We start from the raw sequence: 15,145 nt of genomic DNA on the forward strand, positions 1-15,145 counted from the left end.
CTGGGGGGAGAGGAGCAAAAATAATTTAGATATTTTATCCTTTCCCCTTCATATTTATTTAACATATTTACAACCCACCCTATGTCACATATTATGGTGGGAAACAATAGTTTCAATTAAGAACAAATGCATAATCAAAGCATCAGGACTGCTAGATTCTTCATCATCCATTTTAAAGCTACTTAGCATAATCTATAAATGTCTTAAATTTATACCAATTCATTTTATAATCTCTATCTATAATATTGATGTGAAATTAACTTTCTCCCCTCTAGTCTGCATTTTACACAAACATTTATTAGCTAACCACAATGAACGCCATGGAGAATGGATGGGGAGAATTCACATGAGAGGAGAAGGGCTGCAGGTTGGGGTGAGATTTCACAGCCCCCCCCCCCATGGATTTATCTATGTTACACTGCACTAGCCATTAATATGTAGTCAAGAGAAAATAGTGACGACTGTAAGGGGGAGAGACAGCTGCAAAACAGCAAAAGATCTTGAGAGCAGAGGTAAGCAGAAATATAAAAGGACAGAGTAATTATCCGGGTGTAGGATTTGAGCATTTGGAAGGGATTAAACTGAACGGGAAGAAACCCATTTACCCTACCTAGAGTTCCTCAGAGGAAGAGTGGGATTAACAGAGTGATAAGGTAGGAGATAAACCAAGATAAGTTTCAGGCAATTGAAAAGAGGACATAGGCACATGTAGTCTATGAAGCTTATACTGAATTTATGATCAGTTTAGTCTGAAAAGTCGATACTAAGACTCAAAGTTCAAATCATTCTAATCTAAGACCAGCATCATTGCTCTTCTAGGACAAGATTTTCTGTTTTCTGTTTGTAAACTTTCAGCTGAAGATACAATTTGAATTCCTCAATAACTCGCGGAAATATACATCCCAACTTTAAATAATGTATCATCATCTAGAGCACCTATGGACATAGCACACTTCATAAAGATTTACGGTAAATAAAAGTGCCCCTGTCCACAGACTTATGCCTGGGGGGGTTACATCTAATTTTGACTACTGTAACATTCTGTACATGGAGCTGCCATTGTGTTCAGAAACTCCAGCCTGATTCAGAATGTTGCAGCCACAGTATTGATCAGAGTACTGCTAGTTAGAGGAACTCCCAAGAACTTCACTGGCTATTGGTCCATTTCTGGGCAAAATTCAACATGCTTGTTATGATCCTTTATTACTTTAAGTCCTTTATTACTTGAGATCCAATTATCTAAAAGACAGTTGTCTCCCATGCATGACTGCCAAGGTTTTTATAGTCAACAACGTCATGTCAGGGCATGTCCTGCCAACATCTGGAGCACAAGAAATCAAGTGACTTTCTTGGTGGCTGCTCCCAGATTCTGGAACACCTTGCTTAGAGAGACCCAGCTAGCCCTGTTTTTGATGACCTTCCACCAGAAGACAAGTATGTTTTTATTCAGACAGGCATAACATCCATAAGCTGGCCACTTATGGCCATTGTAAAGATGGTACAATTGACTTAAAGTGGTTTTATTGAAATGCTTTAGTTGCCCTGCTTTTACGCTTCTTACTTCATATTTTGTTCACAATTTGGTGATGGAATGGTGGGATACCAATTTAACAAATCAATATATATAACATTAAAGATGGGAAGCACAAGAAAAGGGGAAGAAGAAGGAAATATATTTCATATCCTCACAAAAATACAATCAGTTACAAATGCATGGAAAACAAGTTATGTGAAGTTTCTTTGTCAGAGGGTTAGAACTTGATCCAGCTCACACTCGTCTGTGCCTTCAAACTAGAAGTTTGGTGTTATGTAATTAAGAACCTAACTACCCTTCCATGCAAATGTGTGCAAGTCGCTTTGTATTTTCAAACTGGGATGTGTGGACTTTGAGGAGAGTATTTAACTTTTTTCCTGCCCACAATTTCCCTACTCTGCATTGCTACTCCACCAGGCTTCTTTCTTCCTCATGTATGCCATGCTAAAACCATGGTTGGAATCAATGATGTGTTGCAATATTTGCTATCAAAGCTTCTGGTGGAAGGTAATTCTCCTGCACATAGTCATATCAACAGATTCAATCTCGATCTAATGTAAAAAATAAATAAAATACATTTGATACCAGAGTTGGATAAACTGCGTCTTCCCGAAGTCTCTTGTTTTCAAAGCCAACTTCTAGCTTGGCTGTGTCATGAATACAGGTTGTATTTTTAGTCACATTTCTGCAAAGTAAAACATAAAATATGTATCTCATTTGTATTCTGCAACAACAGAAAAGACTAAACATCCATTTGGAACAACTTTTTATAAATTGAGTATTTTGCCAACATTAAGCAAGAAAACTTTTAGGATATTTTCCCCCTCATATGTATGATAATTAAATAAAGATCAACTGCTAAGTGCCAACCTGTTTGTTTTCAAAAACATTTTTTAAAGCAGTTTTATTGTACAACTTATATGTGGATCTGTTTCATACACTGCAAAGCAATCATTTTGCTGCACAAAAAATTAATTTGTTTTTTAAAAGAGGTGTTATTGCTGAGCCCTTTTTAAATCACTTCTATTTTTTCAATGTTTCAGTCTGATTTGTGATGAATTAACATTTTATTGCTGATCTTTATTTGATTTCATTAGCTGCATTTCTTGATTTTTAATGTAATTTTACATATTTCAACTAAATTACTATTATATGTTTAGCTGGGAAACTGAATATTTTGATGTGAAGGCAATGCATGTAAACAGTGTGGGCCAGTTCATATCAACACAGCCCATGGCCCACCACTAGGATGCAGCCACTGACGGATGCCCCTGAAGGGCAAGTGGCTCTCAATGGGCATGATGGTGGGTGTAAGGTTCCCCCCCAAAAAAAAGACAGTTTAGCATTACCAGTATAAAATTCTGAGAGTTTCTGACTTGAGTGCTCCTGCTGTCCTCTGCAATCCTAGTACACACCAGAAGAAGAGAATGGAACCATCTGTCCAATCATTTAATCTGAAAAGTGTTCCCTATTGCATTTAATCTTGGCGAACTCTCCTTTAGATTAAACTCTGGTTAGCAAGCAAACCAGCATAAGAAAAACACAGCTTGATCTGGCTTGTTTTGAGCTAGCTAGAATTTAGACTAATCAGAGTTCTCCAAATTACACCACAGGGGTTAAAAATATAGGCAGATGCTTCAGATCTCCCTCTTGTGTGTGAAATGGGAAGGGAGGAGGAAACATTTTTAAAGTTTTGTTTGTTTGTTTGTTTGTTTGTTTAATTGCATTTCTATCCCACTATTTACTCCAAGGAACTCAAGTTGGAGTGCATTGTTCTCCCCACTCCTCATTTAATCCCCACACCCGTGAGGTAGGTTAGGCTGAGAGGCAGTGACTGGCCTGAGGTCACCTAGTGAGCTTCATGGCTGAGTGGCCTCCTATGTCCTAGTCCAACACTTTAACCACTACACCACACTGGTTTAGCAAGTCCAAGGCTTGCTTTGGCTCATTTGTGCAGTGCTAAATTTTGATTTAGCATCATATGTGAACTGCCTGAGGTCTGTGGCAGCAACAAAATAAGAATTATTGATTGTAGTTTTTGAAGTGCTTTCTTTAAACAGCCACTTAACAAACAGTACTTTTTACAAGGAATCCAAACCTCTCCTCTATTGTGGAATTCCATCCTACCCATTTCCTCCTAGGAATGGTTGTATGCTATGTTTTTGCAAGGCAATTCTATGTTTATACTGCATCTGTTTCATGGTGAATACTCCATGTGTTCTCCATCTGGTAATCATAATAACTCTTAGCAATTATGTAACACTTTTGAATACTGTAGTTGACCTGTTGATATTTATCACAGCAGGGCAAAGTTGAGTTTTCACAGTTTCTATGGCTTGGAAATACCACATGAGTATTCAACTTTCGGGTTAAATTGCCACCAGGAGATACTGACATCACCATTTCATATTACCAGGAAACGAAGCAAAACTCATACCCTATCCCTCTCTGAACCAGAGCAAATGAATCTATATTTATGTGCAACACTTTCCCTCTGAATCGTAAATGCTTATAAGTGTGCGTACTTAGTATATCATATGACAACTTTTTAAAAACATTGTCAAACAACTGACACTATTTAGCACAACATTTGAGAAGTGCCATCAAGCATTTTAAAAGTAAGAATGAGGAATTCATGCCGGGTTTAGGAGGGAAGATCTTCACTGACCTGCCCCTGGATATCCGTGGATGTGAAATTTCTACTGTGTCTTCAAGTCTCCTCCACTTAATGGTTCTTTCTGTGTCCAGTTTATCTCTTTGGTCACTTCCACTGTTGTCCTATTAGGATGCATCAGATTGTCAAATTCATTCATTTATTTATTTAAAAACATAAATTTTATTCACTATTACAAGACTTGCAAAAAGATGTATTAACATATAATATAAACACATTTGCTTGTTTTTGTTTAAACTTAGGAATAGCATCTCAAGAAAGCTAACACTGCAAAAAAATCCATTTGGAAACACGTTTGCACTTTATTGTATTATATTATTATATTATAATATATACTATTATTACATTATATTATAGTATATTGTATTAATAAATGTGTCCTTTAGCAAAAATATATTAATACTTCTATGTCACATGCCTCTCTCCACCCTCATCTCCCCACAACCTCAGTGTGGACTTTGATAGAATAAACGTTTCCCCAACACTATTGAGCACAACCACTGTGCTCAATAGGCCATATTCCCAGGTAAGTGTGTCACTGCACTTAATTCAATTGTTGTGTAATTCAGTTGTTGTGGATCCCATAGGAAGTGCCACTATATAACAATGTTTCATGTGGAAGGCATGTTCACCAGTGATTTAACCACATGATTTGGGATAATCCAGTGATGTATCTATATGAAAGCAACTGCACTGGAATTTCAGGGTCCCTGTGGAAATGCTAGATAGGGTCACCCCCAGGGTCACATGGAAACAGTTTTTCCAGAGGTGCTCACAGGGCCATTACATTAGAATCGCTCCTTTTCCTGTACAGTGGTACCTTGGGTTACGAACTTAATTCGTTCCAGAAGTTTGCTCTTAACCCGAAACCGTTCTTAACCTGAGGCACGCTTTCGCTAATGGGGCCTCCCACTGCCGCCGTGTCGCCAGCGCGCGATTTCCGATCTTATCCTGGGGCAAAGTTCTCAACTCAAGGTACTACTTCCTGGTTAGCAGAGTTTGTAACCCAAAGCATTTGTAACACGAGGTACCACTGTACTAATTTCACATATGTCTAAGGAACAATGCCTATTGAAGTCATTGGAGTTATGAGTTATTGGGTGCTGAACTGCAGAACCCACAGCAACAGTGCAAAGCAATGCATGTCTATTTGGGAGTAGGAGCCATAGAGGTCAATGGTCTTGTTCTCAGATAAGCATAAAGGATTACAGCCTAAGGCACCAATGTGCAACAAAATTTACTTTATCTGGTTTCTTTTAAGCACATAGATCATGCAAATGAAAAGTTCTATCCAACTAAGTTCTATGCAGAGTAGACCCATTCAACTTAATGGAACTATGTTTGTCATATCTATTTATTTCCATAGATCTACTCTGAGTAGGTCTAGCACTGGCTACAAATACAAGTTTAGGCATATGCTGAAGCAGTTCTGTTCTCCCACCCCATTTTTTTAAACTTAAAAGTATTAATTCCGTCATAATGAATCCCTCTCTACTTTTTCCCATCTTATTGTCTGAAACTTCAAAGAAAATACTCACAGAGTTACAGGCCTCTCTACATCCTGCTTTACCTGAAAATATGCAACATGCTTCATAAAAGATAGGCCAATCCAAATTGGTAACTTATTTACTGGCAGACTTAAAATATAACACATTCCAGTACATGGAACTGCACATTTGCAAAAAGTGTAACAGCAAATTTCCAGGAAAAGGAAAGATAAACCTCTCAAACATCTTAACCCTACTATCATTAAAAAGGTGACTGATACACACATGCCCAGAGAAAGTGAACACTCCATAGCCAATAGATTTGGATCTGTTTTTGCAGACCCATGGATAATCAAGAGTTTTTATAGGCCTATAAATTGCAACATCAGGAAGGTCAGGGACTACCCCAACCTGTGCACCATGGGAAAATAGGGAAATCCTGGAGCCAAAATCAATTGTTTGTTTTTCTTGTGGCAATTATGTTATATATCTTTAGACTTCAAACCTTCCTTCTTGAACTTCGGAACTTACCCCACAATGCACCATGCTTCAAGAGATTTAATTCTACATAGACAGTGCAGACGTAAGGATAAGGAACAAGAAACGTATCACCACGCATGAATCTCAAGTCTGACACTTTTTCCCATTGGTTTAAATCTGATCGGTACAGTTAAGGCTCAACAGTTCAGCAGCACACTGGAGTAAAAGGAAGGTTGCAAAAATTACGGTGTCATTCCTGGTTCAGTTTGCCTCAGGGAAGACAGGAATGGAATGCTACTGCCTACCACTGAAAGCCAAATGCTTAGTGTGAACAAGTAAGCATCCTAGTGCATGGTGAGAAAATTGTCATCACTTCGCTCTTCCCTGGTCCTACTGTCACTCCACAACCCAGAGTTAAACCATGGTCTGGGCTTAAGGTTACATCTAAACCCAGTTTCATGGTTTGTCTTGCTCCAGACAAATGCACTGCATCCAATGTTTGTTTTTACATTACTGCCTGTGGATTGTTTTGAGAGAAACAAACCATGAGGCTGGGCGGAGACCTAAGGTTAAGCCAAACAATAGCTTAGCTCTAGATAGTGTGGTGGTGGCAGGAGCAAAACAGCCATGATTTTCTCACTGTGCACCTGTACACTTGTTCATCCATGCTGAACTATCCTTTGGCTTAGCGTTATGTGCAGAAGCTAGTAGGGAAAAGAGAAAACACTAATGTATCTGATTGCAGAATTGGAGGCACCGTGGAGCTTTACACAAAAAACTTTATGGATACAATGCTGTACAGTGGTACCTCTGGTTACAAATTTAATTCGTTCTGGAGGTCCGTTCTTAACCCGAATCTGTTCTTAACCTGAGGTACCACTTTAGCTAATGGGGCCTCCCGCTACCGCCATGCCGCCAGCGTGCGATTTCTGTTTTCATCCTGGGGCAAAGTTGTTAATCCGAGGTACTACTTCCAGGTTAGCGGAGTCTGTAACCCGAAGTGTTTGTAACCCGAGGTGTTTGTAACCCAAGGTACCACTGTACTGCAGCATGATAACAGATATAGCACCACAACTTGCAGACCAAATATTTTCTACACTCGAGCAGAGATAACAGGTAAATTTAAGGATAAGAAAATAAGTCTACTGAATCTGCATATCTTATGAATATCTTATCTCACTCTTCAATGTTAAAAAACCACACCACTCCTTTTGTCTCCACACCACTCCTTTTGTCTCTGCTTGGAAAAGGAGGTGGGGGACAAATAGAACACTTCTGGGAACTGCTTTTGATCCAGGGCTGCCAGTTGCAAATTCTTGATCTAAGGGTTATATAAGTTGTAAGTTAGTTGGCATCTGTCTGTCTCAGGAGACAGAAAAACAACAAAGCAGAGAGTGTGAAAAGGTGATTCTGAGCAAAGATGCCATTCTTTGGTACAGATAGGAGAAAGCTTAGAGGGGCAAAAGGGAGAATAGGCATTTTTTAGGCAACTGACTGATGGCTGGGTGGAAACTGCTTCATAAACAGAAGTTTACTACCTGGATATTATGTAGGAAACTGACATATTACTGCAGTAAATTACCATAGGCAAATAATGTGAAAAATGTCTCTCATTATTTGCACAAGTATTTTCACTTCACTGAAAAATGATGTTGCATGTTTGGGAGATTTGCTCAAAAATGGAATTCAGCAGGATTTTCAAAATGCATACCTCATATTGTAGCAGAAGTATGCTTTCTACCTTTTCAAAATGCTGCACTCTTACTTCCAATCAAAATTATACCCAGCTTGCACGAGTTTAACCTTTTTCCAATTCTCACCAGCTTGCGCTTGATTATCAAGCCTTCCCATTTAGATGCCCCTTTAATGTTTCACTAGTGCTGATAATTCATCTCTTCTCAGCTTCTTAATGTTGTTGTTTATTCTTGTTTCCCTTTTGCCTGACTACCAGCTTATTAGTGCACACATTCGTTCAGGTCCTAGTACAAATGCACATTGTTCTAATTCAAATGCTTCCTGGTTTCCAACTGCTTGTCCCAGTTCCCCATCAGAAAGTATCTAGTGCACACTTCTTCATCCCTGTCCCTGATAAGCACATGTGTGTCTATTTCACTGCCTACACATTCAATGGCAGCCTACCACCAATAAGTGTTTCTCTTGCGATTTTGTGAAGTAAGACTCTTCTGTGTTACATATGTCAGACGGGTTGTGTAAAATCCTTTTCCAGATTAGCCTCATGATTATTTATTTTTATTAACAGATTTATAGCCACCCCCACCGTCAACACGTGTTCCTTAGACAACTTACACTGATAAAAGGATACATGGAAATATTATCAAGTGTTCAGTAGTAAATGGGCATAGATCATTAAGGTTTCCAAGTATTACTCGAATAGCATCCTGGAAGAATTGAAGGAAATTCTGATACTTTATTAGTGCTTACAAATTTCTGATATTAAACACAGTGTAATAGTCTGGACTAGCCAGAGTTCTTGTGATAAGGTTGTTATTAAGTTTTATCAAGCTAACTTCTAGATCTCCTGATACTTATCCTCAACCTTCCAGGTGTTGCTGAACTACAACAACTCCCATTATCCCATGCTGGCTGAAGCTGATGGAAGCTGGGAGTCCAACAACATTTGCACAACCACAGGTTCCTCTGCAGTTGACTTTATTACATCTTCTTCTGCTCAAGCAAAAGGATAAAAAAAGTTTGATGCACCAGTTTCATCTCTATGCTCCCGGTTTCATCTCTGTACTCTGCATAAGTTACACACTGAGCCCATTATACACTGCTTAATAAAAAGAAGACAATAATTTAAAGAAATTATTGTAGGATTGGCATATTGCAGACTTGGCTTTACAAGGACTTCCAGGTAAAAGGGGTGGTGGAGGATTTCAAGAGTTCAGTAGGGAACCATAAGCCAGTCAGAAATGAAGCTTAGTACAATGCAATACAAACATACCATGAGAACAGAAAAATCATAATTGGGACCATATAAGGAAATGTACTACCCCCTCTTACACAAGACAAAGCCGTGTTTTTTGCAAGTATCCCTCCCAGCAAACAGGAAACTCCCAAACAAGCATTCACTGTGAGGTTCAAAGCTATCTGAATGGAACTTGAACTTTAAGTGAGTTCTGTTTTCCCAAAGCAGAGGACAAAGTCTAAATTCCACATCTATCACATGACCCTTTCTGAGATAAATCTGCTGCATATCTTACCTGTAGTTCTTCATTGACAATACTTCCATGAAAATCAATATTAACACTGTAAAACAAACATAACAGAATTTAACTGCAGAAATCAAATGCAAATGGGCATTTAAAACAATTGCAATTACTGTAGTTTAGACTAAATATCTAACTGCTCATATATTCCCCTTTCTCCTCCAACGTGGCTTCAAGGATGTGATCAGAATTTTCTTGTTATGTCTGCACTGGGGGGAACTCTGGCTGATTTAAATAATGGTTTTGTTCAAATTAACCAGGGTCAATCCAGAACATTCTGATATTTATAGTATAGTTATAGTAATAATAGCAGCAGCAGCTTGTTACAGTATTTGCCGGGTGTTCAGTGTGCTTCACATCACTGGCGGAGGAAGGGGTTGCGGTGCGGTGGGTGTGGTCCGTCCCGGGTGTCATCCCTGAGGGGGGTGACATCGCTGCGCCACCCCCCTGGGATGCTCGCCCCACCCTTGCAGGCGGCTTGCCCCGCCCCTGGGTGCACAGCATGTGCGTCGCTCCGGGTGCCAGAGCAGCTAGCTCTGCCTCTGCTTCACATAACTTCTCTCAGTTATCCTTACAACAAGCCTGTAAGGCAGACCAGTGTTATTAGCTTCACATTGCAGATATGCAGAGGGATGAGAGTGACAGATGGCTTACCTAAGTGAGTTCAGAGATAAAGTTATAGCTTATTCTCTGGGTCATTATGATAAACTAGCTTTAGGTAAAGTATCTGTAATATTCTAATACAATTTTTGATTTTAACAAGTCTCAACCTAAGTTCTTTTGAGATGCTGAGCCTATCTTTTATTTCTGCTTCTTAATTTGAACAATTCCTCAATACTGTGAAGAGTGAAGGCTTTCGGTTAACTGTCTTGTCATACTTACCTCATAGAGTTGCCATATTTGATCTTAAATTTGTAGACATTTGCTCCTGCATGAAAAAACCTTGTCTCAGGCACTGGATATGTGAATGGTTTTAAAGATGAGTGTTCAGAAAACCAGCCTACTTAAAAGAAGAAGAAGAAGAAACACTATGCTAAAACAAATCTTATCACACCAATTCCATTGTTTGTGGCAAGGCAACCAAAGAGTTATGAGCTGGCCTAGTTTTAGAAATTTGTCTGGAGGTGTTATGCACAAGTTGACGCTTTATGGGTTCAGCAAATATATTAAAATACAGCAGTTCAGTTTTTGTATGAGGCCAAAATATATGCTGGGATGATTCTCAAAAGTGCAGTTGGAAAGCTGAAAATATGCAGTAATCTTTCCTCAACATGTAGCTCATAAGAACTATTGCTAGTTTTCAAGCCCAGGAGTTTGTTTTTCTTTCCAACGATTGCACTTTTCAGAAAGCATTACTGCAGGAGTTTGCAACAAAGTGGTAAATTAATATGAATGCAAAACTAAGCTGATCCATTATTCTCTTAACCTTCCTGGTTCTTGGATCATTAGAGATGACAGTATGTTCTTAATAGATTTTAAAGTAATGGCCTGGTTATGAAGATAAGCACTTCTTATTAAGTCATGTTGTGATCCATGCGTAAGCCATAATGCTATAGAATACAGATTAACCTTCAATTTACTAGGAATCTCATGTAATCTTGCTATTTTATGCCATCACTGCTTCAGTATTTGATATTATACCCAAAGAGAATTCATTTGTAAAGCAAAATGCAAACATCCATTGAGCAGTGCCACTAAAATAACAGCACTTTCTCAAACTACTAATTTATTACAACACAAGGGTAGCACAAGCACAAGTCAGTTTATAAATTTTGCAAAACAGGATGTTACTTGGACACTTAAGAAATTTTGTCCTGATGGTGGTAAAATTAGTTTGAGCACTTAGAAAAAGCCCTGCATCAATACAAACAGGTGTGATGGAACATGGTAATTTATACTGGATACTAATTGCATCCTTTTTTTACATATACTGTATTTCATGTATGGCAAGTCAGTGTTTTCTGGTGGACAGCTTCCAAATTATAGATGTGAGACAAGGAACGATTTATTGCTGTTTGGCAGAATATTTGCACCAAAATGATTCTCCTTCACAAATGCAACTATTTATTTCAGAATATACTCATGTTGAGCTGCAACAAAAGTACCAAATGATTACAAACAATTTCATCTGGATTTTATTTTCCTCCCAAAGCAGCGAGGAAAAAAGAGAGTCAAGTGGTTCAGAGTTCTGAACAATAAAATTATACATTGCTTGAAGCATAACAACTACATCAGTTGATTAGTCTGATCAAGTTCTGGGTAAATCTCTTTATAAATTCAGGAACCACTGGTCTCTCAATCAACACAATTCCAGACAATACAATTCCAGTCACTACAAGGAATCTATGGGGGGGGCTGATTTACATTTTTTGTCTGATCAACCTGAATTCCTTATTTATTTAATGTCATTTTCTCATTGGAAAGAAAGGAAAGCGTTTTCCCATGATTTCCCTGCCAAAAAGACACACAGAGCTCATCTCTCATATTCTGGCAATTGTCGGAATAGAAATAGCCATACGCATCCTACAGTTGCATGTTGGTACAAGTGAATGTGAGGTCATTGTGTCATTAATAAACTGACCCACAAAATAATGTTTCTAAAAATATGGCAAAACCAGACTCCTGGTAACTTTTCACACTTGTACAACACTTTGTCCAAAGGCTGCCACATCTAAAAAGTTGTTGCTTCCACTTGCATATGCCATATTAATCCTACCTGTTTTCTTAAATTCAATTCTCTCTCTCTCTCTTACACACATACCTAAAATACTCTCTCACTCACATACTTTTTCCAGGTTTTAACTCTACTGACTGTTCTTCTGCTCACAAATCCTAACATTAATAAATATTCAAGGTTATATATCTGGGCAATGTTTCTGAAAAATGTTGATCAACTGAAAAATCATCAAATTGATTTTTTTAATTGCTATTAAGTTATACCAAACACACCCTCTAAGTCCCATCCTGTTATATTTCTGCTGAACCTCTTTGACCCATTACGCTGCAGGGACAGATGTTATTCCTCATTCTACATGGATTACGAGTACAGTTTTTAATTCCTGCCTCCGTCACAAATTCTTTAATCCTACCATCAACCACTCAGAACATCCTATGGAGAAGCCTGGATGGTACTGCAGATTTTTGCATGTGTTACAGCTGCTCTGCAATGCAATGCCCAGTGCGGCAGTAGAACAGCAGACAAAAAGCAAGCAGAAGCTGCTTGGCTGTAGCTGGAGCAAGGATGAGAACGCCCTCTCCTGGCAAACTGCAGTCTCTGTTTTCTCTCTTCTAACGCAAACAGGGAGATAAAGAGGGCATTCTAATGAAGCTGAACCCATACATGAACTCCAGTGTGAGACAGCCGTCTTACATTTCTAAGAATCATTTCAAAATAAAACAATTGGAAATATTTATAAATGCTTATTTTTGTGTCCCGAGGGCATAATGAAGTCACATAAATAAATAAAAATGTCTGCCTTACTACTGCATCCAATCGTTGGTCAGCGCTGTTTACCACACTGGTTGACAGCGGTTCTGCAGGGTTTCAAACATGGGTGCCCTACCCAGGAGATATCAGGGACTGAAAACATGCAAATCATGTGCTCTGTTCTGGGCTACAGTCCATCCCTTATTTATATCCTTGTCTATGTCCAGACTAGGCTCTCAAAGCTGCTTACAGATAAATATCATAATGAAAACAGAATTGCACAAATCATTAACAATATCTGCTTTGTCTAGCAGTAGGCTCTCCAGAGCCCCAGGCACAGGTTTCTGCCAGCCCTGTTACCCAAGATCTTTGAACTAGAGGTGTCTGGAACTGAAACTGAATAAAAAAACCACCACAAAACTGAATCCAAAGCATGTGACTCTGAGCTATGGAGTCTTCTGTTAACCAAGGATGCCACAAACTATGGACAAATTAGGATAAGTGTTCTTTAAAGGCCATTTCTTACAGAGTTATGGGAAGGAAGGGGTTACATTTGTCACTATAAATGGGCTCCTAGTGCAGATTTGGAAACTGATCTTGCTCATCAGCTAGGCCTTTTTGACCAGGTTTGTGGTTGCATGTACTGTAGAGTAGTAAAAGAGATAGCAAGAGTAGTAAAAGAGATAGCCCCAGGCTTTTAAATAGTGAATCCTTTGAGATAGTTGAATTTTAGATCTACTATACAGTATGTTTTTAGGGATGCTGTATATTTTTCTGTGCTGTTTTACTCTCTGCTGATGAAATCTGTATGCTGAAATTAGTTTACTGTTTTTAATTCTGTGGTTATTATTGTAAAATAATGTTTTATTGTCTATAAGCCACCCAGAGAACACTGTTATGGGGCAGCATGTAAATTCTGCCAATATAAAAAGAAAGCAAACAAGTCAATAAACAAGCAATCCTAGGAACTGAAGTTCTATGAGTGACTGAATCTAGGCATCATCAAAAGAAAAAAAGAATTTGCACTAAATTACAATCCTATGATTCTTAGAGAGAGGACAGCAGTTAATTGGCATGAAAGCACTTTAAGTTTGCAATGAATATATAAGAATATAAGAATAGGCCTGCTGGATCAAGCCAAAGGCCCATCTAGTCCAGTATCCTGATCTCACAGTGTTCTACCAGAAACTTGTGGTAAGTCCATAAGCGGGACATGAGTGCACAGCTGATTGCAATTAACAGTTTAGAATATTTCTATTCATATGCATAAGTGAAAGGGAAGAGGGATAGGACACCATGAAATGCATGTGAATATCAATATTCTAAACAGTTTGCTATAAACAAGCCAACTTGGTTTTATTTACCCTCCAGTTCTCAGTGTTGCCAATCTGCTTAAAACAGCAATAACAAAACTATAAATCTTTCAGTTAAGCAGTATATGGCCACAGAGATCATAGAATAACTTTTGCTCCTAGGTTTGTACTGCCTTGGAATGCTTTAGAAACAGGAGCAGAGAAAACGTAAGGCTACAGATAGCAGATGATTTGTTTAGAGTATATTGAAAGTGGTGGCATGTCAACAAGCACTGGCACATAGTATGCAAACCCTCCAAGTGTCCCTATTTTCCAGGGACGTCCCTGATTTAGAGAAGCCATCCCGGTTTCTGATTTGATCCCGGAATGTCCCACTTAGAATGTCCCCATTTTCATTGGAGAAATGTTGGAGGGTATGGCGTTATCCGACCCCTGAGTCATCTGAAGGCAATTATGTATAGGGATGGGTTTTTTAATGCTTAATTTTTAAAAATGTCTTTATGTATGTTGGAAGCTAGCCAGAGTAGACAACCCCGTAAAGGTGTGTGGGATATAAATAGTAAAATTATTATTATGGAATGGGACATAATCAGAGAAATGTTGGAGGGTATGTAGTATGTATACTCATCCCACTATCTGGCTGACTGACCGAACCCAAAGGGTGCTCATCAATGGTTCCTCTTCATCCTGGAGAAGAGTGACTAGTGGGGTGCCACAGGGTTCTGTCTTGGGCCCGGTCTTATTCAACATCTTTATCAACGACTTGGACTCAAGGGCATCCTGATCAAATTTGCAGATGACACCAAACTGGGAGGGGTGGCTAACACCCCAGAGGACAGAATCACACTTCAAAACGACCTTGACAGATTAGAGAACTGGGCAAAAACAAACAAGATGAATTTTAACAGGGAGAAATGTAAAGTATTGCACTTGGGCAAAAAAAATATGAGAGGCACAAATTCAAGATGGGTGACACCTGGCTTGAGAGCAGTACATGTGA

At 38.8% G+C, this 15,145-nt stretch overlaps 1 protein-coding gene and 1 long non-coding RNA gene across 23 annotated transcripts in view; one reads left to right on the top strand and one right to left on the bottom strand.

The window, feature by feature from the left end:
* MAJIN (membrane anchored junction protein) overlaps positions 1-15,145 on the bottom strand; it is a 57,697-nt gene that overhangs the window by 3,250 nt on the left and 39,302 nt on the right. For 11 of the 22 annotated variants that reach the window (XM_081206524.1, XM_081206531.1, XM_081206519.1 and 8 more), the window contains 7 exons: positions 10,288-10,405; positions 9,400-9,445; positions 8,499-8,574; positions 6,227-6,352; positions 5,747-5,778; positions 4,203-4,312; positions 2,111-2,219 (listed from right to left, as the gene is read on the bottom strand). In XM_081206524.1, coding sequence (XP_081062650.1) covers positions 2,111-2,219; positions 4,203-4,312; positions 5,747-5,778; positions 6,227-6,352; positions 8,499-8,574; positions 9,400-9,445; positions 10,288-10,405 — 617 coding nt within the window. Of the gene's footprint in view, positions 1-2,110; positions 2,220-4,202; positions 4,313-5,746; positions 5,779-6,226; positions 6,353-8,498; positions 8,575-9,399; positions 9,446-10,287; positions 10,409-15,145 lie in introns of all 22 variants that reach the window. The other 11 variants (XM_081206516.1, XM_081206526.1, XM_081206515.1 and 8 more) reach the window with 2 other exon arrangements.
* LOC308594083 lies at positions 7-9,001 on the top strand. The gene is made up of 2 exons (XR_014011302.1): positions 7-1,434; positions 8,740-9,001. It is a non-coding gene; the product is annotated as an uncharacterized lncRNA (long non-coding RNA).

Source organism: Podarcis bocagei (genome assembly GCF_964188305.1).
Source record: "Podarcis bocagei genome assembly, chromosome: 8".
Lineage (NCBI taxonomy): Eukaryota > Metazoa > Chordata > Lepidosauria > Squamata > Lacertidae > Podarcis > Podarcis bocagei.